The following is a 26,499-nucleotide window of genomic DNA, read 5'->3' as shown; positions in this document are numbered from 1 at the left end:
AGGAAAATTTCATTAAGCTTTTAAGTCCATTTGTTCCAGAATATAAAAACACTGAGCAATATATTTTAAATAGAAGTGCAACAGGCACATTGGCTATGATAAACAGAAATTTGTTTTACAGGCAGTTTCTTAGGGTTGCTCTATTCTAAATGGTGAAATGCACCTACTTATGTATTTAGCATAAAGAAGCTAAAGGAAGTAAGACTCCACCTTTTTTTTCATCCATTCCATTTTATTATAGCTCACCTGCATTTCAACTTTCCACCATAATCTTGGCACCTTGATATCCTCCTACTTCCTGCACTCCTTTTAGAGGTGTGGAATGGTGAAAGCTTCTTAGCTTACTAATGGATTTGGAAGATCTAGTGGATTGCTCTCTGGTGAACTTTTGGGGCTCACAAAATGGACTCCCATTGGGATTTCTGCATTCTCTTCTGAGTCTCACAGTTGAAGCCGAGTATAACTATCAGGCCATGGTGGACACAGTGGCTCCTGCCTATAATCCCAGCATTTTGGAAGGCTAGAGCAGGAGGATCACTTGAGACCAGGAGTTTAAGACCAGCCTAGGCAACATAGTGAGAACCTGTCTCTACAAAAATTTAAAAAGATAGCCCAGCACGGTGGCAGGCAACTGTAGTCCCAGCTACTCGGGAGGTTGAGGTGGGAGGATCACTTGAACCCAGGACTTTGAGGATACAGTGAACTGTGATTGATTGCACCACTGCACTCCAGCCTAGGTGACAGAGCAAGACCCTGTCTCTAAAACAAAAACAAAAACAAAACTTAGGTGGGCATATAATTTAGTATCCAAAATGGGACACTTTTGAAAATGTCATTGGTGATTACCTGAGGTAATTACTTGAGGTATATTACTTGAGTATGTAAATTAGGGCCATCCTGGACAAAGAGGGACACATGTCATCCTAGTCATTACCAAACAAGAATGCACTGAGAAGCTCAATCAGGAGGGCGATGGGCACTGAAACTGGGTGAGAAGTGGTGACAGGTGCCGTGGATGTTTGCCCAGGTAAAGAGACGGAGACAAGGTGCCGTGATCCCTTGGTGAACTGCATGCACTGGGTGTGTAGTAGAATGGGACAGCCTCTGTGAGCCTGTGCTTTATGGCTCATGGATATACAGATTCCTATAGAACAACATAGCACAATCAAGGTTGTGTGTGTGTTGGAGGTGACAGTGTCTCTGTTTGCACTGTGAGTGTCTGCATGTGACGGTGTGTGGCAGAAGCGGCTTTTGTCAAAGTTCCCTTCTTTTTGCTCACTTTCTGGATATTGCTTTATTTTTACAGTGATACTGAGTTTTACAGAGTTGGCCCACTCCCCGCCTTTCTTAAGTAGGTATAAAACCTGCATTCCTTCTACTTTTTCTTCCTGAGTCCTAACAGTTTATGAAGTTACACCCATAGGTCATGAGTGCATGTGGAGGTGCTGGTTAGATATCTCTGCTTGAGAGAATGGACAAAATCAGAGAAGAACAGAGGGCTTTGAAAGGCACTGAGAAGATAAATGCATAATATACAGCCAAACAGAAGCAGAAAGTTCTCAGAAACAATCTTACCTTAATATACAGCAACTCTGCCCTCAACTCTTCCCCTCTGTACCTTGCTCATTAGTCTCCGCTATGCACACACCTGATGTTCTTTCATTCATTAACTAAACATAGTTCCTGAGTCCCTGCTATGTGCCATTCTACATGCTGGAGATAGAGTGTTGAACAAGACAGGCAGGCTGTATGCCTTCATAGCAGTGGAGTCAGACAATAAACACACTAAAGTTGAGATGATGTCACACAGTGCTGTGTGCTTTGTAACTGTAGAAGCTTAATTAACACTTACTGAGTGCTTACTCTGTCAGATGTTGATTTACATGATCTGTGTCTGTTATTCACATGATCCTCCCAGCAGTTTTATGCTGCAAGTGAAAATGTTATCATCCCCATTTTATAGATGAGAAAACCGAGGCACAGAAAGAAGGATTAGGTCACTTTCCAAGGTCACACTGTCAATCAGTGGTAAAACTAAAAGGTAAATATGGATCATCTGATTCTTGAGTCCACATTCTTAATCATTGTATCACATGAACTTCTGCACTGCTTGAAGGACAACAGGCCAGCATAAAAGTAGAAAGTGCCGGGTGCTAAGAGGCTGTGTCTAGGATGAAGAGCTTGCTTTAAATAGGGTGATCAAGGAAGACCTCTTTGAGGAGGGGGCATTTGAGTTGAAACCTAAGTAATGGGAAGTTGTTGAACATGCAAAGATCTGAGGGTAGAATTTTCCAGGCAGTGCAATCAGCTAGTCCAAGGATGCTAAGGCAGAAAGAACCTGAATTGTTTGAGGGACAGAAAGAGGGCAAATGGGATGGTCATGATCTTTGTGAAAAACGGATACAAATTTAAAAGAGAAAATTCTGGTTTACTATCTTATCAGTTTCTTCATCTATACAAAGGGATGACATGTTTCTCCAGCAACTATTTCGTTACTCAGTAGAATAGTTCTTACAGGGAAGTCAGGATAGATGCTTGATTCTTTCCCCCTTGCAATTATTATCTTTATTAAAGCTCAAATTGTTCCATATTTGACCTTACCCACTTGTTATAGAATAAAAAGAGATCATGGTAGCCATTATTATAATCACTGTTATTAATAACACATCCATAGTAAATAAAGCCTGGCCAGCTTGCCTTTTTTCATAACAACATGCCGCTGTTCTAGTCAATGCTTAATCAGAAAGGCACTGTGTAGTAAGCACAACAGCCATGTAATTTGAAGTTATCATATCTATCTTGTAAGGTAACTATTCTTGTCATCATATAGATAAGGAAATGAAGGTTCTCAGGGGTTGAATAATATTACCAAAGTCAAATATCTAATGTAAGTAATAAGACCGCAATTTATTTTTTATTTTTTTGAGACAGGGTCTTGCTCTGTCACCCAGGCTGGAGTGCAGTGGCACAATCATGGCTCACTGCAGCCTCAATTTCCCAAGTTCAGATGATTCTCCTGCCTTAGCCTACCGAGTAGCTGGGACTACAGGTGCACCACCATGCTCAGCTAATTTTTGTATTTTTTGCAGAGATGGGGGTCTCACTACGTTGCCCAGGCTAAGATTGCCATTTTAACTCAGTTTTGTCTTGCTTCAAAGCACAAAGTGTTTCTTCTATACCATACCTCTTTGCAAACTCATTCAGAGCAGGCAAGGAGCAATGGTTTTATCTATATTATAGTATTGCCTGCAGATGCAGACACTGTGATAAATGTTTTTTAGATGGAGAATCCAATGAATATGATGATAATACTGGAGTGATGATGATAAAGTAGAACAAAGTGAATTGGAGAAATGAATTGCTTCAGCCATGTTCCTGTCCTCAGGTGTTCAGCTGCTTCTGATAAAAGCACAATCTTCCACTGCTGTTAACGCTGTGTAGGCTTGGCCTGAGAGAATCAAGAATAAAGCTGATTGCAAACTTGGTGCATAACAGAGAAAATAAAGACATCATTTACTGACTGATTTGGACTAAGAAAAGATGTATTTACTTGCAGTTTATTATGTTGAATGTGACAGGCATACATTTGTGCTTTTTATTGAATGATGACTTACTACATACAGGAATTGGTGCAATTTGTAATGCAGATTATGTTTTTAAACAAAAAAGGGTGCAAATACACTGATGGCTGTCACATGACTCGCTCTGCACTTCTCAAAAAGTGGCTGGAGCGTGGGCGGAACGACAAATATACCCTAGATGCACAAATGTAATTTCCAAAGAAGATGATTCTGGGCAGCTTCCAATTCAGTCGGGCAGATTTAGACAGAAGAAATCCATGGCTAAGAAAAGCTAAGTATCCTAAAATAGCAGGAATTGGAGTAGGATCATGTGAATCACTCCCATTAACTGCTGAGATGCCTCCAGACAGAGCAAGAAGAGCCACAGCTAAAATCAGGATGTGGCGTGAAAGCGTCCATGTTGGATCTCTGTAAGATTCCCAAAGTTAAATACCTGGGAATCCCATTTTTCTTCTAATGATGGGAGGTGGGAGAATGGGAAAGACGGAGGAATCTGTGTGAAATGCAATGGAATGAGGGCTTGGCTCACAGCTGATTTTCTGAGTAATGAGTTTGGTGACCTCACCAGCTTCTAGGCATTGGGCCAGATCTTGTCTCGTGATGCACATTTGTACAATTCCTCGAGGATGCAGACTTAGGTTTTCCACGTGAAGTGAGTTTGTGAATTTACGAGTGGGCAGGATTCAGCCTATTTTCCCTGATAATCAACCATCATATTTGTTTCCCTCAAAACATAATTGCATTTAAAACATCCTAGTTTCTTTGAGATAAAGGCAAATTTTATTAATTGCTTTTCTTCATCTGACTGTTTGGGCTTTACAGCTCACTTCCTCCAGTGATCCAGCCATTAAGGAGTGTTCATTCATGCTAACAGCTTCCATTTAAACTGCTTGTGAGTAATATTAGAGGGAATGGATGATTAAAGGGGCAACCCATACAAAGATTTGAAAATAAATAGAAACATTTTTATTCCAAGGCTTTTATTTGCTTTGAGGGAAGGCAAAGCTGGGCATGACATAATTTTCAAATTATGTTTCATGGCTTTTTCATCACTTCAAATATGAGTCTCTTTTGTTTAACAGAGATGTCGTGGCCTGGGAAAAATGACACGTCAGAATGGTTTCTTCTCTTATGATCTTGGTGCTTCACAATTATTAGTAATTCTGCTATGGAGATTTTGACTCTGACCTCCCCCAGTTGGTAATTTACCATAGGCAACTTTCCCCCCTAATAATCTGTGGGGCCTACCCCCTAGCTCACACCTGTTGCAAAGCCCTGGCTCTTGTGCCAGAGCCCCCCAGTGCATTTCAAAGGCTCAGCTTGCCAGCTCTTGTCAAAAGTTACCACAGACCGCGATTCCATTTAAGGCCCGGACGCCGCATCGGAGGCCAGAACAACTCTGCGTCTACACTGCAAATCCCTGCCCAGCGAATTCATGCTGCAACCAGCGCACAGCAGCGGGCCGGCGCCTGTTTTGCACGGTGGTGAGGCGGCGGGTCTATTTTTAGGCAGCCGATGGTAGATTTGCCTTCCACAGATCTGCTTTTCCCCTCTGATTACAAAAAGAGGGCCTGCATCTGTGCAAATGAAAATCAGTGGGTGAGCCAAGGAGTGCCAGCGCGCTCTGAAGCCCTCTTTGTTCCTCAAAGGCTCCAAGCCTCTGTGCGCCGATGCCCCGCCTTGCCTCAGAAGCTGCCTTGCCTCGGAGGCTGCTATTTGGACGCAGAAGTGTTTTGACCAAGGGCATTTGGTCTTCTTTTGTTTTGTTTTGTTTCGTATTCCAGGCAGGACATGAAATAGGAAAAAGGGAATGGAAATCAGCATTTCCACCCTCCCCACAACTTCCCTGCCATGACCAATCGCGGGCCTCCCAGTGTACCTCCAGAGCCCTCTAGTGAGAGGTGACAGCATGCTGGCAGTCCTCACCGCCCTCGTTTGCTCTCGCGGCCTCCTCTGCTGCTCTCCCACTTCGGCGGCACTTGAGGAGCCCTTCAGCCCACCGGTGCACCGTGGGAGCCCCTTTCCGGGCTGGCCAAGGCCAGAGCCGGCTCCCTCAGCTTGCAGGGAGGTGTGGAGGGAGAGGCGCGAGCGGGAGCTGGGGCTGCGCGCGGCGCTTGCGGGCCGGCTAGAGTTCCGGGTGGGCGTGGGCTTGGCGGGCCCTGCACTCGGAGCAGCCAGCCGGCCGGCGCTGCCGGCCTGGGGCAATGAGGGGCTTAGCACCCGGGCCAGCGGCTGCGGAGGGTGTACTGGGTCCCCCAGCAGTGCCAGCCTACCGGCGCTGCGCTCGATTTCTCCCTGGGCCTTAGCTGCCTTCCCGCCGGGCAGGGCTCGGGACCTGCAGCCCACTATGCCTGAACCTCCCATCCCCTCCATGGGCTCCTGTGCAGCCCGAGCCTCCCCGACTAGCGCCACCCCCTGCTCCACGGCACCCAGTTCCATCGACCACCCAAGGGCTGAGAAGTGCGGGCGCACAGCGCGGGACTGGCAGGCAGCTCCACCTGCAGCCCCTCTGCAGGATCCACTGGGTGAAGCCAGCTGGGCTCCTGAGTCTGGTGGGGATGTGGAAAACCTTTATGTCTAGCTCAGGGATTGTAAATACACCAATGGGCACTCTGTATCTAGCTCAAGGTTTGTAAACACACCAATCAGCACCCTGTGTCTAGCTCAGGGTTTGTGAATGCACCAATCGACACTGTATCTAGCTACTCTGGTGGGGCCTTGGAGAACCTTTGTGTCAACACTCTGTATCTAGTTAATCTAGTGGGGATGTGGAGAACCTTTGTGTCTAGCTCAGGGATTGTAAACGCACCAATCAGTGCCCTGTCAAAACAGACCACTGGGCTCTACCAATCAGCAGGATGTGGGTGGGGCCAGATAAGAGAATAAAAGCAGGCTGCCTCAGCCAGCAGTAGCAACCTGCTCGGGTGCCTTTCCACCCTGTGGAAGCTTTGTTCTTTCACTCTTTGTAATAGATTTTTCTATTGCTCACTGTTTGGGTCCATACTGCTTTTATGAGCTGTAACACTCACTGCAAAGGTTTGCAGCTTCACTCCTGAAGCCAGCGAGACCACGAACCCCCCAGAAGGAACTCCAAACACATCTGAACATCAAAAGAAACAACCCCAGACATGCCACCTTAAGAGCTGTGACACTCACTGCAAGGGTCTGTGGCTTCATTCTTGAAGTCAGTAAGACCAAGAACCCACCAATTCTGGACACGCTAGGACAAGCCTGGGGCCTGTGTGGGTGGGAGCAGCAGTAAGGAGAAAGAAGCGGGAAGAGAAACACTTGCTTGTCCTCAAGTAGAAGCAAATGAGTGGCATCAGTATCCTTTCTATTCTCCTGAACCACTGCCAGCTTGAGTGAACTTTCCTAGGACCAGTACTAGTGTCTGTGGGGAAGGGACTGCTGTAATAAAGTGCCACAGACGAGGGCTAAACAGCAGAAATGGATCTCTCCCAGTTCTACAGGCTGCAAGTTTGAGATGAAGTATCATCTGGGCTGGTTCCTTCTGAGGGCTGGGAGAGAATATGTCCCAGCCTTTGCCCCTGGCTTCTGGTGGTTTGCCTTCAGTCTTTGGTGTTCCTTGGCTTGTAGAAGCATCACCCCACTATCTACCTTCATCTCCACTTGGAGGTCTCCATGTGTGGATGTGTCTGTGTCCAAATTTCCTCTTTTTATAAGGACATCGGTCATGTTTGATTAGGCCTGTTTTAATGACCTCATTCTAACTTGGTAACCTCTATAAAGGTCATCAGAATGTGACCTTTTCCAAACAAAGTCACATTTGGAGGTTCTAGGGGTTAGGACTTAAGCATATCTGTTTTGAGAGGACAATTCAACCCATAACAGAACCCATGTTGAATTTTATAAATTCTATCATCTGTGCAAGTGCGACCTCCAGCACATTAGTCATGATGCTCTTTCCAAATTCGGGGCTGCTGCTGTTCTTCATGGGGTGGGAGGATGGGTGCTATTGGCATTCTTTGAACCTGGCATGCCACAGAAGAGTGAGAAGTTTTCCTTGCCTCTGGCTTTATCTTTTCCACGCTTCTCTCTGAAGAGAAAAGACAATTCTGAGGCTACTAACTTGGCATTTGTGTCGAGGGTCAAGGCCCATAAGGGAAGGTAGGTTTATTCAGCCAGTGCTTGCTGTAAAGACCCACAGTAGCTGGCTGGCCCTGAAGGCAGAGCCCTCTGCTCCTACATAGGCAGAAGCAAATTGTACTGGCAGCTTCCCCTTCTCCCCAGATCTGCCACTCACATCTGTGCACCCTCCTTCCACCTGCACGCCAGAAAGGGTGGGGAAGTCGGCACTGTTATGGGTGTCCCAGATCAGAACTCACTTCCTGAGTCTCAGGTTTGCAGGTGGTATTGTTTCTTACCTGCTGGACTCTGCATCTGGCCAGCCTGCCCACTGGGCCAGCTCTCCAGGCTACCTAGATCAATAGGGACTACCTGATTCTTTATGTATATTTTTTTCTCAGGAATTTGATTCCTTGATTATCATAGTTATAACCAGATCCTACCTGGCAAGCAGGCTGTGGGGCTTGATCCCACCTCTACTGAGCATTTTAATGTCCCCTCCTAGAACCTTTCTGTTTACCAGAGAGCCAACAGGGCAGTGGATTGGAAAGAAATGGTTGTCTTGCCTTCCTCGCAGGCTCATTGGCTGGAACAAAGGCTTGCTGTGACCTGTGTGATGTTTCACAAACATTAGGTGCTACTATAATTAGAGCTGATGACATAATATGCAATATAAACAGAACACTATATATTCTTGTCAATGTGTGGTTCTCAGGATAGCCCAGTGCATTAGTCAGGGTTCTTTAGAAAAACGGAACCAACAGGATGTATATGTAGTAGATGTATATAAGGGGAGATTTATTATAGTAATTGGCTCATGAGATTATGGAGACTGAAAAGTCCTATGATCTGCTGTCTGTAAGCTGTAGAGCCAGGAAAACTGGTGGTGTAATTCCTTCTGAATCTGAAGGCCTGCGAACTGGGGTAGCCAATGGTGTAATTGCCTGTTGAGTCTGCAGGCCCAATAACTATAATAGGATCTCTGATGTTTGAAGGCAGGAGGAGATGGATGTCCAGGCTGAAGGAGAGAGTGTTTGTCTTTCTTCCACCTTTCCATTCTGTGTGAGCCCTCCATGGATTGGAGGATGCTGCCCACAGCCATCATCACTTAGTGAGTGATCTTTACTCAGTCTATTGATTCAAGTGCTAATCTCTTCTGGAAGCATCATCACAAACAACCCATAAGTAATGTTTTACCAGCTCTTTGGACATCCCTTAGCCCAGTCAAGGTGACACACAAAATTAATCATCATACCCAGTAAGCTATTGGTCATTTCCATTTACAAATGAAGAGATGTAGATAAGAATTTAAGTGAAGGTGCAGAGTCAGTAAGGGATCCAAAGTTAAGATTTTGGATTCAGAATTAGCATTCTTTCCACTGTTCCAGAAGGGATGGTCACAAAAATGTGCTGCTCAGATCTCCTGCTGTTGTGAGTATATATCACCAATGGCCATGACTGCTGTGCTCCAAGTCTATCTCTGTGTTCATGCCCAGGCCACATTTCCCCCGAACTGCTACAGCCAGTGATTTTTCTGGCTCCGCAGGGTCCCGATGCAGCCTTTTCCTGAGAAGGGCCAGTCTCCTCTTTCTGACATTAGCTTGAGGACTCCACAGTCACTGGACGGGGACTTTCTTGGAACTCTGCTGCAGTCTGAGATTCTCCCTGTCCCACCCTTCCTTCTCTTTTTTTTTTACAAGAGTCTTCCAGCATTGTGTTCTAAATACTGTCCCCACTTCTATGGACTCTGGAGAGAGTCACAGACATTTACCCCAATAAATCTCTTGCATGGTTAATTGTCTTGTTATCTGCTTCTCAGAGGATCCAAACCAATGCACTAGGCTTCCCCTTTCTCCCTATAAAATGATGACTGCTAATGTCAATTCATTATTTTTGTAATATTTTTATGTACTCAATATTTTTAAGGATTGGATGGGTGGGAGGAAGGATAAAGAGGGCAAAGAAGGAAAGAAGCAAAAGGGAGGAATAGAAAACAATTACATGCTATGGTCTTTGCTTCCAAGATAAGACAATTGCACATGAATGAAATGTAAGGGAGACATATGATAAAGTGGCAACTTATGTGTAGAAGACTGTAGGAATAAGTGGAGATAATTAATAAGAGACCTGGAGTTTTTAAGAAAGATAAGTCACCAAGGAGATGGGTAAATGCCAAAAATTGGGCTTTGAAAGATGGGTAGGGCTGGGCACAGTGGCTCACACCTGTAATCTCAGCACTTTGGGAGGCCGAGGCAGGCAGATCACCTGAGGTCAGGAGTTTGAGACCAGCCTGGTCAACATGGCAAAACCCTGTCTCTACTAAAAATATAAAAAAATTAGCTGGGCATGGTGGCGGGTTCCTGTAGTCCCAGCTACTTGGAAGGCTGAGGCAGGAGAATTGCTTGAATCTGGGAGTCAGAGGTTGTAGCGAGCAGAGATTGTGCCACTTCACTCCAGCCTGGGTGACAGAGTGGGGCTCAATCTCAAAAAAAAAAAAAAAGAAAGAAAGAAAGATGAGGATCTTTATAACTACCAGGTAGATGGGGTGGCATTTCAGGTGAGGGAAACAACATTGCAGGTAGAATAAATATGTCCCTTTCTGTCTGTCTTAGACCGTTCAGGCTGCTATATCAGAAAACCATAAACTGGGTGGCTTATAAACAACATAAATTTATTTTTCACAGTTCTAGGGACTGAGAAGTCCAAGGTCAAGGCATTGCAGGTTCAGTGACTGGTGAGGGCCCACTTCCTGGTTCATAGACTGCTGCCTTCTCATTGTGTCATCACATCGTGGAAAGGGCGGGGGAGCTCTCCAGAGCTTTTAAAAGGGCACTAATTCCATGTATAAAGACCTAATTACCTACCAAAGGTCCCACTTCCTAAGACCATCACACTGGGGATTAGGATTTCAATATGTGAATTTTGGAGGGACAAAAACATTCAGTCCCTGGCACACAAAATACCTGGAAAATAGTGAGATCAACTCTAGGACTCTAGACATTCTGAGGTTAATAGACCAATTTGTGCCTCAGGTATCTCACGTGTAACATGGCAGGTAATAATACTGTTTCACAGAGTTTTTAATGTGGGTTAAGGATTTAAGATTTTTTAAAGCATTTAGAACAGTTCCTGCAGCAGAGGAAGTGCAATTTAAGTATTTGTTAAATAAATAACTGGAAATAAGTTTAAATCTGGGAGGCAGAGAGAAAGAGTTTGAGGTGAAGAATGGAAAAAGCCAGAAAACAATACAAGGAAATGCATTCTAGCAGGAAATGAGAGTCACTTATTTGCAGAGGAGAAATAGCATGATAGAGATGGCTTTAGAAAAGCTTTTTCTGGTACTGATATGAGGTAGAAATTAGAAATGGGAAACCTAAAACAAAGAAGACCATACCTCAGCAAATATTTATTCTGTCTTGAGAGTATATGTACATGTATCAAGGGAATGAATAAAAGAGGAGAATTAAATATGATCCCAAACTTTAAAATGTGGATTATTGAAAGGATGTTAGTGTCATTAATAAAGACAGAAAAGAGAGGAGATGCTTCCTTGTTTGGGGAAAGAAGACAAAATTTTTGGATAGGATCGGATAGGGAAAGAGATCTGAAGTGATAATGTCTACTGAGTAATTGAAGATACAGAATTGAAGACAAAGGAAGATTTCAGGATCCAGAGTTGGGATTCACTGGCATTAGCTACTGAGATAAACCAAGAGGTGAAAAGCTCACGACTTAGCCATGAAACAACACTGCCATGCTGGCCAGAGCAAAATCCCCAAAACTAGCTCTAGTTTACTGCCTACTGAAGGCAAAATAGTACAATGACTCACAGATTAGTGATCAATGTGATACCTTTGTTAACATGTAAATAACCCTGCAAGTATTGAAACAACTGACAGCTCCTTTAGTTTTAAAAGTGTTCAATCTTACTAGGAATAGAGGTGAACTTCCTCAATTTGATAAAGATTATCTACAGAAAATCCACAGCCAACACTATTCTTGATGGTGAGAAACGAGAAGCTTTCTCACTACGATCAAGAATAAGGCAAGGATGTTCCCTCTCACCATTCCTTTTCAACATCATAATGGGAGTTCTAGCAATACAGTAAGACAAAAAAGGAAATAAAAGGTGTACTGATTGGGAAGAAGAAATTAAAGTTTTTCTATAGATGACATGACTATCTACATAGAAAATGCAAAGGAATCAACAGAAAACTTCTGGAACTAATAGGCAAATATAGCAAGATTGCAGGATACCAGGTTAGTATACGAAAATCAATCACTTTCTATATTAGTCCATTTGCATTGCTATAAAGGAATACCTGAGGCTGGGTAATTTATAAAGAAAGGAGGCTTATTTTGGCTCATGGTTCTGCAGGCTGTATGAGAAGCATGGTGCTGGCACCTGCTCCTGGTGAAGCCTCAGAAAGCTTCCAATCATGGTAGATGGCAAAAAGGGGAGCCAGTATGTCACATGATGAGAGAGGGTGTGAGGCGGGGGAGGTTTCAGGCTCTTTTAAACAACCAAATGTCCTGTGAATTCACAGAGTGAGAACTCACTCATTATCACAAGGACAGAACCAAGGCATTCATGAGCAATCCACCCCCCTAAACCAAACGCTTTCCACTAGGCTCACCTCCAACATTGGTCACATTTCAACACGAGATTTGAAGGGGGAAAAAACATACAAACCATATCATTCAGCACATGGCCCTCCAAATCTCACGCTCTTCTCTCATTGTAAATACAATCATCCCTTCTCAATAGTCCCCCAAAGTCCTAACTCATTCAAACTCAGCCTCGACTCAATCGAAAGTCCAAAGTCTTGTCTGAGACCAAAGGTAGGTTCCATCTACCTATGAGCCTGTAAGATAAAAAAACAAGCTATTTGCTTCCAACATACAATGCTGGTACAGAGAATGGGTAAAAATTCCTATACCAAAAGGGGATAAACAGCCAAAAGAAAGGGGCAATGGGCTCCACACAAGTCTGAAACCCAGCAGGGCAGTCATTAAACCTTAAAATTCCAAAATCATCTCCTTTGACTCCATATCTTGCATCCTGGGCATGCTGATTAAAGGAGTGGGATCTCAAGGCCTTGGGCAGCCCTGCCCCTGTGGCTTTGCAGAGTGTAGCCCCCTTGGCTTCTCTCAGGTGTTGGAGTTGAGTGTCTGCAGCTTTTCCAGGCTCAATGTGTAAGCTGCTGGTAGCTCTACCACTCTGGAGTCTGGAGGGTGGCAGCCCCTCTTCCACAGATCCACGAGGCAGTGTGCTGGTGGGGACTGTATGTGGGGCCTTCAACTCCATATTTCCCCTTGGCACTGCCCTAGTAGCGTCAGCAAGTGTTCCACCCCTGCGGCAGCCTTCTGCTGGGCACCCAGGCTTTCTGATACATCTTCTGAAATCTATGGAGAAGCTGACAAGCCTCGTTCATTATCGCATTCTGTGCACCTGAAGACTTAACAACACATGGAAGCCAGCAAGGCTTATGGCTTGTGCCCTCTGGAGCAGCAGTTTGAGATGCATCTGGTGCCCTTTGAGTTCTGGCTGGAAACAGGGTGGCCAGGATGCAAGAAACATTGTCCTAAGGTGATGCAGGGCAGCAGGCCTCTGGGTCTGGCCCCCCAAGCCTTTCTTTCCTCTAGGCCTCTGGGCCTATGATGAGAGGGGCAGCCTCAAAGACTTCTGAAATGCGTTTGAGGCATTTTTCTTATTGTCTTGGCTATTAGCATCTGGCTCCCTTTCAGTCATGCAAATCTCACTAGCAAATGGTTACTCTACAGCCAGCTTGTATTTCTCTCCTACCACATGACCAGGCTGCAAATTTTCCAAACTTTTACTCTCTGCTTCCCTTTCAATTATAAGTTCCAACTTTAAGTCATTTCCTTGCTCCTGTATCTGATTATAGGCTGTTAAAAGCAGCCATGCCACATCTTGAATGCTTTGCTGTTTAAAAATTTCTTCTGCCAGATACCCTAGGCCATTACTCTTAAGTTCAAACTTCTACAAATCCCTAGGACATGGACACAGTGCAGCCAAATTCTTTGCTAAGGTGTGTCAAGGATGACCTTTGCTCTAGTTCCCAATAAATTCCTCATTTCCATCTGAGACTTTGTCAACTTGGCCTTTACTGTCCAAATTTCTATCAGCATTTTGGCCACAGCCACTTGATAAGTCTCCAAGAAGTTCCAAACTTTCCTGTATCTTCCTATCTTTTTCTGATCCCTTCAAACTCTTTCAACCTCTGCCCATTACCCAGTTCCAAAGCTGCTTCTACATTTTCAGGTATCTTTACAGCAACACCCTTCTCCTCAGTACCAGTTTTCTGTGTTAGTTCATTTGTATTGCTATAAAGAAATACCTGAGGCTGGGTAATTTATAAAGAAGAGGTTTACTTTGGCTCATGGTCCTACAGGCTGTAGGAGAAGCATGTGCTGGCATCTGCTCTTGATGAGGCCTCAGGAAGCTTTCAATCATTGCAGAAGGCAAACAGGGGAGCCAGCATAACATGTGGTGAGAGAGGAAGCAAGAAGAGGAAGGTGCCAGGCTCTCTTCAACAACCAGATCTCGTGTGAATTCGTAGAGTGAGAACTCACTCATTGCAGCGAGGACAGCCCCAAGCTGTTCATGAGGATCCATCCCCATCACTCAAACACCTCCCACTAGGCTCTTCTAACATTGGAGGTCACATTTCAACATGAGATTTGGAGGGGACAAAACATGCAACCATATCACTTTCCTATATGCCAACAGTGAACACATGGAATTTGAAATTAAAAATACAATACTATTTACATTAGTATCCCCAAAAATGAAATACTTATGTATAAATCAAAATATGTATAAAAGTATGAGAAAAATGATAAAACTTGGATGAAAGAAATTAAAAAAGAACTAAATGAATGGAAAGATATTACATATTCATCAATAGGAAGACTCAGTATTGTCAGAATGTCCATTCTTCTCAATTTGATCTATAGATTCAATAGAATTCAAAATCCCAGCCAATTACTTTGTAGCTATGGACAAACGAATGCTAAAGTTTATAAAAAGAGGCAACTGACTCAAATTAACCAACACAATATTGAAGAACAACAAACAAAGTTGAAGGACTGAGGCTACCTGACTTCAACTGTTATTATAAAGCTGTAATAATTAAGACAATGTGGTATTGGCAAAATAATAGACAAATAGATCAATGAATAGGATAAAGAAATAGAGCCATGTAAATATAGTCAATTGATCTTTGACAAAGGAGCAAAGGGAATACAATGGAGAAAAGATATTCTTTTTAATAAATGGTGTTGGAACAACTGGAAAAAAATCTAGGCACAGATCTTACACACTTCACAAGAATTAACTCAAAATGGATCACAGCCCTAAACATAAAACACAAAACTATAAAACTCCTAGAAGATAACATAGTGGAAAATCTGAATAGTCTTGTGTTTGGTGGTAACTCTTATTTAATATACCAAAGGTAAAATTCATGAAAGAAACAATAAGCTGAACTTCATTAAAATTAAAAATTTCTGCTCTGTGAAAGCTACTATTAAGAGAATGAAAAGACAAGGCCACAGGCTGGGAGAAAATATTTGCAAAAGACATATATGGTAAAGGACCATTATCGAAAACATACAAAGAAATCAAACTCAACAATAAGAAAACAGCCTGATTTTAAAAGGGTCCAAAGACCTTAACAGACACTACACCAAAGAAGATACACATAAGGTATATAAGCATATGAAAAGATGCTCCACATCATATGCCTCAGGAAATCAAATTAAAACAACAGTAAAATACCACTACATACCTGTTAGAATGGCCGAAATCCAGAACACTGACAAAACCACATGTTGGTGAGGACATGGAACAACAGGAATTCTCACTTACTGTTGGTGGTAATATAAAATGGTGCAGCCACTTTGGAAGACAGTTTGGTAGTTTCTTACAGAACTAATCATACTCATACCACACAATCCAACAATCTCATTTCTTCATATTTACCCAAAGAAGTTGACAGCTATGTCTACACAAAAACCTCACATGGATATTTATAGCAGCTATACTCATAATTGCTGAAACTTGGACGAAATCAAGATGTCCTTCAGTAGGTGAATGGGTAAATAAGCTGTAGTACATCCAGACAATGGAATTCATTCAGCAATGAAACGATACGAGTGATCAAGCTATGAAAAGACATAGAGGAAACTTAAATGCATATAACTAAATGAAAGAAGCCAATCTGAAAAGTCTGCATGCAGTGTGGTTCCAACTGTATGACACTCTGGAAAAGGCAAAACTATGGAGACAGTAAAAATGTCAGTTGTTGCCAGGTGTTTGGGAGAGGGAGGGATGAAAAGGTAGAGCACAGAGGATGTTTTGAGGGCAGTGAAACTACTCTGTATGATACTATAATGGTGGATGCATGTCATTATGCATTTGACCAAACCCCCAGAAGGTACAACAACAAGAGTGAACCCTGGCTGGGAGCTGGTGACTCATGCCTGTAATCCCGGCACTTTTGGAGGCTGAGGTGGGTGGATCACCAGAGGTCAGGAGTTCAATACCAGCCTGGCCAACATGGTGAAACCTCGTCTCTACTAAAAATACAAAAAATCAGCCGAGCATAGAAGCAGGCACCTATAATCCCAGCTACTTGGGAGGCTGAGGCAGGAGAATCACTTAAACCCAGTAGGTGGAGGCTGCAGTGAGCTGAGACTGCACCATTGCACTCCAGCTTGAGCAACAAGAGGGAAACTCTGTCTTAAAAAAAAAAAAAAAAAAAGGAGTGAACCCTAATGTAAACTCTGAACTTTGTGTGATCCTGATGTGTCAATGTAGGTTCATAGCTGTGACTCTGGTGGGGGGTGTTGATAATAGGGGAGGCCATACGTGTAGGGGAGTAGAGGGCATACAGGGTATCTCTGTATCTTCTCATTTTCACTGCAAACCTAAAACTGCTCTAGAAAAGATAAAATCTTAAAGTATTCCATCTTTATTCCACAATTCTGTTTCTCAAGCAAGGCTATATGTGGAAAATCTCCATGAGAGAAGCTGTAAGCCTTAATTCATTCATATCTAGCCACACCGCAGCCTGGATTGGTTTATTACATTAGCTCACAGTCATCTGGGAAAAGCAGAAAATATTTTAAACATAATGACTAACCTGGCACCCTGCCCTATATCCTTGAGTTTCAAACCAGGAGTTTTCAAGCTTTTTTTGACAGTAACATTAAGAAATAAATTTTACATCACAACACAAGATGCATGTACCTAACGCTGAAATCCTTATGACATTCAATGCACTTTGTTATTTTCTTTTCTAGTCTATTTTATTTATTTTAAAGAGTGCTAACTGCCACCCACGAAACCAATTTCATGATCACTGGATAGGTCATGACCTGTAGTTTGAAAAACAATGGTTTGGGTTACAGGAGCATGCGCTGCAGGCTGAGCCCTACTAATCCGGCGGAAATTCAAACACAGCTGAGTAGTTTGAGGTCAAGGTTGCTGCTTGGCCAACTCTCACCTTAAGTCCTATTCTAGTAATTAAGCTCTTGCTTTGTTTCTTGTACTCCAATTCTAATACAGAATCACTATTTTGGATCCTCGAACAATAGTCTCTTTTGTGCTCTATTTCTCTTACCTTAAAGTCTTGCTTCATGTGGCTGTGTCCCCACTGCACAGTCTCAGACTTTCCCAGCTCTGGCTGCAATTGCCCAGCACCTACCACAGTACCCTGAGCAGAGGAGGCCTTCAATGGCTGCCAAATAATTGCAGGTATGGCCTTGGCTTGTTGCATAGCACTAAATCAGCACGATGCTACCTTTCTCCTTCTTTGGATTTCCTGCTAAGTGCGTATTAGCCCTGTTGAGTCTCTCAGTTCCATCTGCAACCCACCTGGAGTTAAACTAACCCCAGCTTTGCCACTGCGGAGGGGAGTTCAGGGAGGGGTCTGGAACCCATCATAATGGAGACTCTTAAGTGAGAGGGTGCAAGCAACAGGGTGACAGAAGAGCACAGAGCATCTGAGATGGAAAGTCACAGCACAGTGAAGGAAGAGGCTGGTGGCCCAAGATATTCTTCATAGGATAAATACAGGCAGAGTAATGAGGCCCACAGACCTGGCACTTAGTACTGACTCTTCAACTTCTAGCTCTATGCCTCATTTTATGCACCTGTAAATTTGGAATCTTATTAGCACTTTTTAACTGGGTCTGTTGTAGGGATAAGGTGAAATAATGCATTTAATGCAACTACCAATAATTATTTCACAATTTTGCTTATAGCAAAGTTTGGTAACAATAGAGTTCTTTTTTTTTTTTTTTTTTTTTTTGAGACGGAGTCTCGCTCTGTCGCCCAGGCTGGAGTGCAGTGGCACGATCTCGGCTCACTGCAAGCTCTGCCTCCCGGGTTCATGTCATTCTCCTGCCTCAGCCCCCCGATTAGCTGGGACTACAGGTGCCCGCCACCACATCCGGCTAATTTTTTGTATTTTTAGTAGAGACGGGGTTTCACCGTGTTATCCAGGATCGTCTTGATCTCCTGACCTTGTGATCTGCCCACCTCGGCCCCCCAGAATGCTAGGATTATAGGCATGAGCCACTGCGCCCGGCCACAATAGAGTTCTTAGACTGTGGCTATGGCCAGTATTCAACAGATTCTGGTGTTCTCTTCCTCCTTTTAATATTACCCTCCCTTCTCACTGCCTACTGCCCTAAAAAGGATTTTTCATTGGTTATTCCTGTTATGATAGTTGGTGAGAACCCCCTTGAAAGCTATCCAGCCTGTGGGTGTTGACATTTTGAGCGAAGATGAAGACTAGAGGTCTTACAGAAATAAATGGCTCCTAATTGAACTTTGGTCATCATGATGAGAGTAAAGGGTGTTATTCTGGCTAGGAGAATCTCAGTGATTTGCGCTCCTCAAAACATTGTAATTGGGGTGGAATTTAGGTTTACAAGTTGGCACCATGACTCAAGGCATCTATTTATACACTTGGCTTTGACCCTAATGATATTAAAGCAGAAGTTAAAACATTTTCAGTTTTGCTCAAAGATCAGATATATCCACAACGTGTTTAAGATTTTTCATATTTTTAGAGAAAATCAATAAAGTCAATAACTACTCCACCATGAAACACTGGTGCATGTTTTGTATTATTTCACTTAATTAATTCTAATTATTAATTGGTTTACCTCCCAAGAACTCCATCTCCCCCTCTCCCAAACTAACTCTTGCAACACTTTAATTTTTCAAGTACTATATGGGGAAAGTCTGCGTAAGGCATGTGTAATTTTAAAATGGATTAAGTACTCTTATATCACACTCTTCTGTTTACACCTCTCTCAAGATGGTGTGTATGTGTGTATTTGTGTGAGATGTGTGTGTGTATATTATATATATGAAATCTGGATATGTTTATAATATTCAGACATATGCTTATAAATATTCATAAGGCAATTCATACATAAATGAATAATTTAAGTTCCCTAACATCACCCGATCTGTTTATAGAATTCCCTTTCTGTCCCAGTTGAGCATCACCTCATAAAGTTCTTTACAGACACCTTTTCTCAGCTAGCACTCTGTTAAGTAGGTGAGATGTCTAATGCCACTGATAAAGTCTACAGAATAGTATTAATTTCCTAGTCTTAAAACAATACAGATTATTATCTTACAATTCTGGAGATCAGAAGTACTAAAATCCATATGAACGTTAGGATTTGTGTTCTATTTCTGTAAAAATGACATTAGAATTTTAGTAGGGATGACATTGACTCTGTAGAACACTTTGGGTAATGGGGTCATCTTAACAATGCAGTCATGTGTCACTTAAAGACAGGAATATGTTCTGAGAAGTTCATTATTAGGCGACTTCATAATTGTGTGAAATCATAGAGTGTACCTACACAAATCTAGATGGGATAGGCTACTACACACCTAGGCTATGTGGGATAGCCTGTTGCTCCTAGGCTACAAACTGGTACAGCATGTTACTATACTTAATACTGTAGGTAACCGTAACACCGTGGTAAGTATTTGTGCAACTGAACATATCTAAACATAGAAAAAGTAAAAACACTGTATAAAAGATAAAAATGGTCCACCTGTATAGGGCACTTACCATGAATGGAGCTTGCAGGACTCAAGTTGCTCTGAGTGAGTGAGTGAGTGGTGGGTGAATGTGAGCGCTTAGGACATCACCATATACTACTATAGACTGTATAAACACTGTACACACAGGCTGTGCTAGATTTGTAAGAAATATTTTCTTTCTTTAATAATAAATTAACCTTAGCTTACTGTAACTTTTTTACTTTATACACTTTAAAATTTTTTTAAACTTTTTGACTTTTGCAATAACACTCAGCTTAAAACACAAACACATTTTAAAGCTGTACAAAAATAGTTTCTTTCCTTATATCCTTATTCTGTAAGCTTCCTTCTATTTTTAAAATTTTTATATATTTTTTACTTTTTAAACTTTTTTGCTAAAAACTCAGACACAAACACACATATTTGCCTACCTTTACACAGGTCAGGATCATCAATATTATTGTCTTCCACCTCCAGATCTTGTCCCACTGGGAGGTCTTCAGGGGCACAAACAGGCATGGAGCTGTCATCTCCTACGATAATGCCTTCTACTGGAATCCCTCCTGAAGGACCTGCCTGAGGCAGTTTTATAGTTAACTTTTTAAACATAAGTAGAAAGAGTACACTCTAAAATAACAGTAAAACTTATAGTATAGGAAATACATAAACTGGTCACATAGTTGTTTATTATAATCATCAAATATTGTGCACTATACATTATTTTATGTGCTATACTTTTTTTTTTTTTGAGACAGAGTCTTGCTCTGTTGCCAGGCTAGAGTGCAGTGGCACAATCTCGGCTCACTACAGCCTCTGTCTCCCGGGTTCAAGCGATTCTCCTGCCTCGGCCTCCCGAGTAGCTGGGACTACTGGTGCACGCCACCACGCCCAGCTAGTTTTTCAATTTTTAGTAGAGACGGGGGTTTCACCATGTTAGGCAAGATGGTCTCGATCTCTTGACCTCATGATCCGCCAGCCTTGGCCTCCCTGTGCTGGGATTACAGGCGTGAGCCACCGCGCCTGGCCTTTATGTGCTATACTCATATGATTGGCAGTGCAAGTTTGTTTACACGAGCATCACCACAAACACGTGAGTAATGTGTTGCACTTTGTTATTACAGTGGCTATGATGTCACTAGTCAATAGGAATTTTTGTTTCATTAGAGTCTTATAGACCACCAGATATGTGGGCCAACACCAAAGTGTTGTTATGTGGTGCATGACTCTATTAATTCTTCCAATCCATGAAAATGAGAAATCTTTCCATTTATTTGTGTCTTCTTCAATTTATCAATGTTTCGTAGTTTTCAGTATACAGAAATTTCATCTTCTTGGTTAAATTTATTCCTAAGTATTTTATCCTTTTTGATAATATTACAAATGGGATTTTTTTTTTTTTTTTTTTTTTTTTAGCTTTGGGGTTTTCTTTTAGATAGCTCACTATTAGCATATAGAAACACAACTGATTTTTTTTTTTCTTTTTGAGTCAGGGTCTTACTCTGTCACCTAGGTTGGTCTCAAACTCCTGGGCTCAAGCAATCCTACTGCCTTAGCCTCCTCTAGAATACCTTGTACTACAAGCGTGAGCCATCATGTTCTGCCAGTTTTTAAAAACCTTTTGTAGCACTAGGTCTTGCCATGTTGCCCAGGCTGGTTTCAAACTCCTGGGCTCAAGTAATCCTCCTGCCTGGGCCTCCAAAAGTGCTGGAATTACAAGTGTGACCACTCCACCCAGCCTCTACTAAAAACTTAAAAATTAGTTGGGTGTAGCAGTGTATGTTTGTAGTCTCAGCTACTTATGAGGCTGAGGCGGGAGGATTGCTTGAACCCAGGAGTTCCAGGTTGCAGTGAGCTATGACCATGCCACTGCACTTTAGTCTCAGTCACAGAACAAGACCCTGTCTCTAAAAAAAGAAAAAAGATGAACGGATAAACAAAGAGGGGAATCCTGTTATTTGCGACAACACGGATAAGCCTGGAAGACATTACATTAATGGAAATAAGCCAGACACAGAAAGACAAATACTGCATCACCTACCTCACTTATATGAAGAATCTAAAATTGAACTCTTAGAAGTACAGAGTAAAATGGTGGTTGCCAGGGGCTTGGGGGTGGGGAAAACGAGAAGATGTTGGTGAAAGAGTACAAACTTTCAGTTGTAAGATGAAGTTCTGGGCCGGGCAGGGTGGCTCACGCCTGTAATCACAGTACTTTGAGAGGCCAAGGAGGGTAAATCACCAGGTCTGGAGATTCAGACCATCCTGGCTAACACGGTGAAACCCCACCTCTAGTAAAAATACAAAAAAATTAGCCAGGCATAGTGGCGGGCGCTTGTAGTCTCAGCTACTCCAGAGGCTTAGGCAAGAGAACGGCCTGACCCCGGGAGGCGGAGCTTGTGAGAGGCAAGAGCTAGCAGGCGGCCCTCCCTCTCGGCGCCTCAGCTTTGGTGCCCACTCTGGCACGCTTGAGGATCCCTTCAGCCCGCCTCTGCACTGTGGGAACCCTTCTCTGCTGGCCGAGGCCAGATTGGCTCCCTCTGCTTGCAAGAATGTGCGGAGAAAGAAGCGTAGGCAGGACGGGAAGGTGTGGAAGAAGACGCGCAGGCAGGAACCGGTACTGCTGGTGGTGCTCGCAGGACAGCGCAAGTTCCGGGTGGGCGCGGCCTTGACAAGCTCCGCACTGGGAGAGGCGGGCAGATCCCCACCACTGCCGGCCTGCCTGCGCCAGGTGAGGCCGTGCTGTGCCCTGCCCCGTGTTAGCCACCTCCCCACGGGGCATGGCTCAGGCACCTGCAGCCCACCATGCCCAAGGCCTATGCCCCCTGCCGTGGGCTCCCCTACAGACACCCCCTGTCCCTTGCCATCAGGCCATGGTGTAGAACTGGCAGGCACCTCTGCCTGTGGCCCCAGGAACATCCACTAGGTGAAAGCAGCTGTATTTCTGAGTTGAGTGGGGACTTAGAGAACTTTTATGTCTATCTGGAGGATTGTAAATGCACCAATCAGCACTCTGTGTCTAGCTGGAGGTTTGTAAACGCACCAATCAGCACCCTGTCAAAACGGACCAATCAGCTCTCTGTAAAATGGGCCAATCAGCTTGCTGTAAAATGGGCCAATCTGCTCTCTGTAAAATGGACCAATCAGCAGGATGGGGGGGCAGATAAGGGAATAAAAGCGGGCTGCTCGAGCCAGAAAACAGCAAGTTGTTTGGCTGCTGTTTCTTTCTGTGGAAGGTGTGTTTTTCAGTGTAGTGAGGTAAATGTTACTGTATCTGACTGATTAGGTCTGTAGTGTTTTTATGAGTTGCAGTGCTCATCTTAAAGATCTGTGTTGCCACTTCTGAAGTCAACAAAACCACAAACCCAAAAGGAGGAATGAAGAACTCCAGGTATACGGCCTTAAGAGCTGTACGAAAGTCTGAAGAAAGAAACTAAATACGTCCAAACAACAGAACAAACTCCGGACATGCCACCTTCGAAAACTAATACTCATGGTAAGAGTGGCTTCATTCTTGAAGTCAGACTAAGAGTCCACCAATTCTGGACACACTTGCAGTGAGCAGAGATTGTACCATTGCATTCCAGCCTGAGCTATAGTGTCAGACTGTCTCAAAGAAAAAAAAATGTTCTGATAACTGCAGTTCCAGCGTGTTGGGAGACCAGGGCAGGCAGATCATGAGGTCAGGAGTTTGAGATCAGCATGGTCTGTATGGTGAAACCCTGTGTCAAATGAAAATACTAAAATTAGCTGGGTGTAGTGGCATGTGCCTGTAGTCCCAGCTACTTGAGAGGCAGGTGAATTGCTTGAACTTGGCAGGTGGAGGTTGCGGTGAGCTGAGATTGTGCCACTGCATTCCAGCCTGGGCAAGAGGGTGAGACTCCGTCTCAGAAATAGGAAGTTCTGAGTGTCTGATATACAGCTTGAATGGTGATGTTATCTCATTTGATTCTGCCAATCCTTACACAATGCATATGTGTATCAAGTAATTATGTTGTACACCTTAAACATGTTCAATTTTTGACAAATTTTTTTTAAACTTTGACTTTAAAAAAAATACGGAAAGGTGTCAGCAGGGTTGTGTTCCTTCTGGAGAATCTGCTTGCTTTGCTGGCTTTTAGCAGCTTCTTGCATTTCACGGCCTCTTTTTTTTTTTAAGATAGGGTCTCACTCTGTTGCCTAGGTTGGAGTGCAGAGTGGAACCATCTCAGCTCACTGCAATCTCTGCCTTCGGGATTCAAGCAGTTCTCCCACCTCAGACTCCCAAGTAGCTGAGATTATAGGTGCATGCCAGCGTACCCAGCTAAGTGTTTGTATTTTGGGGGGAGACAGAGTTTCACTATGTTGCCCAGGCTGGTCTCAAACTCTTGAGCTAGAACGATCTGCCTGCCTTGGCTGCCCAAAGCATCTTCCTCCATCTTTTAAGCCATCAACATGACATCTTCAAATCTCCGTTTCCATCCTCAGATTTCCTTTTCTTCTGACTGACCCTCCTGCGTCCTCGTAGAGGAACTCTTGTGATTTCATTAGGCCCTTGGAGAACCCAAGATCTCAAGATCCTTAAGTTAATCACATTTACAAAGTACCTTTTGTGATATAAGGTAACATTCACAGGTTCTGGGGACTTGGACGTGGACATCTTTGGAGGGTCATCATTCACCTTTCCGTTTGTACCATAAGTACAAAGGGAAACAGTGTCACATAATAATTTCCTGTGTGGCCAACTATTTCTTGCCAATAGAAGGAAAGGAATTTGCTCATGATGGTGTGAGTGCTTATTCTAACTCTCTAGATGTCATTCCAAATGCCTTTATCATTTTAAATAGCAGATACATACGGCATTCCGAATGATGAATAACAGGAGACTATAAATAGGCCTCAAAGGCTGGAAAGCCTTAACAACAGAGCAGGAAAGTCTGAAATTACTTAAAAATTATTAATAGTGCAGTCCGTTTGCTTAATTTTTAAAAGTGTTAGGCCTTAGCTGCTTTGGATAAAAAGCCATCACCATCTTGACATTCTGTCTACTTAAAGGAAATCCATGTCTTTTAAAATCAGTGTCTTTAAAACCACTCATTCTTCATTAAATTGTTGATTTAACCAATCAGTGTTTACTGAGCACTCACAATGTGCCAGGTACTGCAGTGGGCACTGGGCGTAATATTGACCAAGATCAATATGATTTCCGCACTTATAAGCTTACAGTCTTGTGGGAGATAGGAAAAGCAAGGAAATTATTACCACACTGTGCAATAAGCGTGTGATAGGAATGGTTCTCACTGCCGTCTAGTTACACCCCAGTCTTAGTGCTGGGCACTGTCCCTTCCATTCCACCATCTCATTCCTGGGTGTCAGGGTCCCATCACCCTCTGTTGGAGGAAAAACTTACGAGTATTCTGAGCGCTTGATAAATGGAAGGGAGCAGCAACCCACACATTTCAATGAGAAAGCAACAATTTACGTATGATAATGGAAACTGTCAAGGAGAAGATGCACCCTTTTGGGGTACTGTGCTGTGTGGTATGCCCTAGAATGGCAGTGAATGGTTAGCAGGCATTCGTTGGGCTTTAACATGAATCCTGGTGTTGTTCACCATATAGTTAGCGATTCTGATGCTTGCCCCACTGCTGTGTGTTTGTCCTGCCAGGTTGAGCCTCTCATTCCCACTCCCACCTCCTCTAAGGCCATGCACTTCCCTCCCCCATCACATTCCTGCTCCTCCACCCAATCTCCTCCACTTACACGCGGGGTAGGGAGGGGAGGCTTCATTTTCTTTCATCCTCTTTCTTCTGTTATTTTTACTGTCCAAACTCTGTTCTCTGATTCCCTCAGGACATATCTTCAGATATTCAAAATCCTGTTTAGAAGTTTTTAAAAAAAGAAACACTGAACATTGACTGTTTCCTGCTTTTTAAATTCCTGCTTTAACAATCCTTCTTCTCCAGGCAAAGTAGATGCCTCTGGCAACGGAAAAGTTACGCAAGCACAAGGATGCTGGGAAAAGCAAAGCACAAAGGCTGATGTTTGGAGATGTTATCAGGCACTTACTGCTATGACAGGGGAAGTTCAGGATGCAAAGGGGCAGAGGCACCGTCTCCAATCAGATCCCACAGGGCCTTGTAAGGAATGCTAAGAGAGCCGGTCTTTGCTGTGAGAGCGGTACAGAGCCACCTAATGGTCTTTAGCAGGGAGGTGTCAGGATCAGATTTTCATAGTAGAATATCAGTTTGGTAGCAGTGTGGACAACAAGGAGAGAAAAGACTCAGGGTACGGACAGCAGCAAGAACACAGATGCATACTTGAAGTGAGAAATGAGCGTGGCTTGCTCTGGGATAATAGAGCGGGTTTGAAAGGGACTGGATGCTTTTGTGAGATATTTAGGAAGTCCAGTGGGCAAAGTTTAGTGGCTGGTTGAATGTGGGACATGGAGAAAGAAGAGGGGTCAAGGATGAGTTCCCGGGGATCCCTTGTGAATGACTGAACTTCTTATTTATGTGAGACAAGGAGCATGGGAAGATGAGCAGGTGGGGTGGAGGAGGGGAGCCAAGAGAGTGAGTCCAGCTTGAGGCGTGTTGAATCTGGACACTCAAGTGGAGAAGTTAAATAGGCAGTTGGATATCTGGGGCTCAGAAATGAAGTTTGGGCTGAAAATAGAGATTTGGGATTCATCAGGGTAAAGCTGATAATTACAGCTACAAGCAAGATTGAGAATATTTAGGGAAGTATTTTGAA

The 26,499-nt window shown here is 43.4% G+C and overlaps 1 protein-coding gene across 1 annotated transcript in view; it reads right to left on the bottom strand.

The window, feature by feature from the left end:
• The window catches only part of STMND1 (stathmin domain containing 1), a 115,918-nt gene extending 93,885 nt beyond the window's left edge, over window positions 1-22,033 (bottom strand). Inside the window, exons 1-2 of the mRNA XM_058432609.1 lie at window positions 21,809-22,033; window positions 20,202-20,346 (exon numbers count right to left, since the gene is read on the bottom strand). Of these exons, the coding sequence (XP_058288592.1) occupies window positions 20,202-20,300 (99 nt within the window). The 5' untranslated portion in view covers window positions 20,301-20,346; window positions 21,809-22,033. The remainder of the gene's footprint in view (window positions 1-20,201; window positions 20,347-21,808) is intronic.
• Window positions 22,034-26,499: the final 4,466 nt, after the last annotated feature.

This window comes from Hylobates moloch, unplaced genomic scaffold (genome assembly GCF_009828535.3).
Source record: "Hylobates moloch isolate HMO894 unplaced genomic scaffold, HMol_V3 SCAFFOLD_20, whole genome shotgun sequence".
Classification (NCBI taxonomy): Eukaryota; Metazoa; Chordata; class Mammalia; order Primates; family Hylobatidae; genus Hylobates; species Hylobates moloch.
Note: the sequence above shows the minus strand (reverse complement) of the source record. Positions and strands in the feature narration are given on the sequence as shown.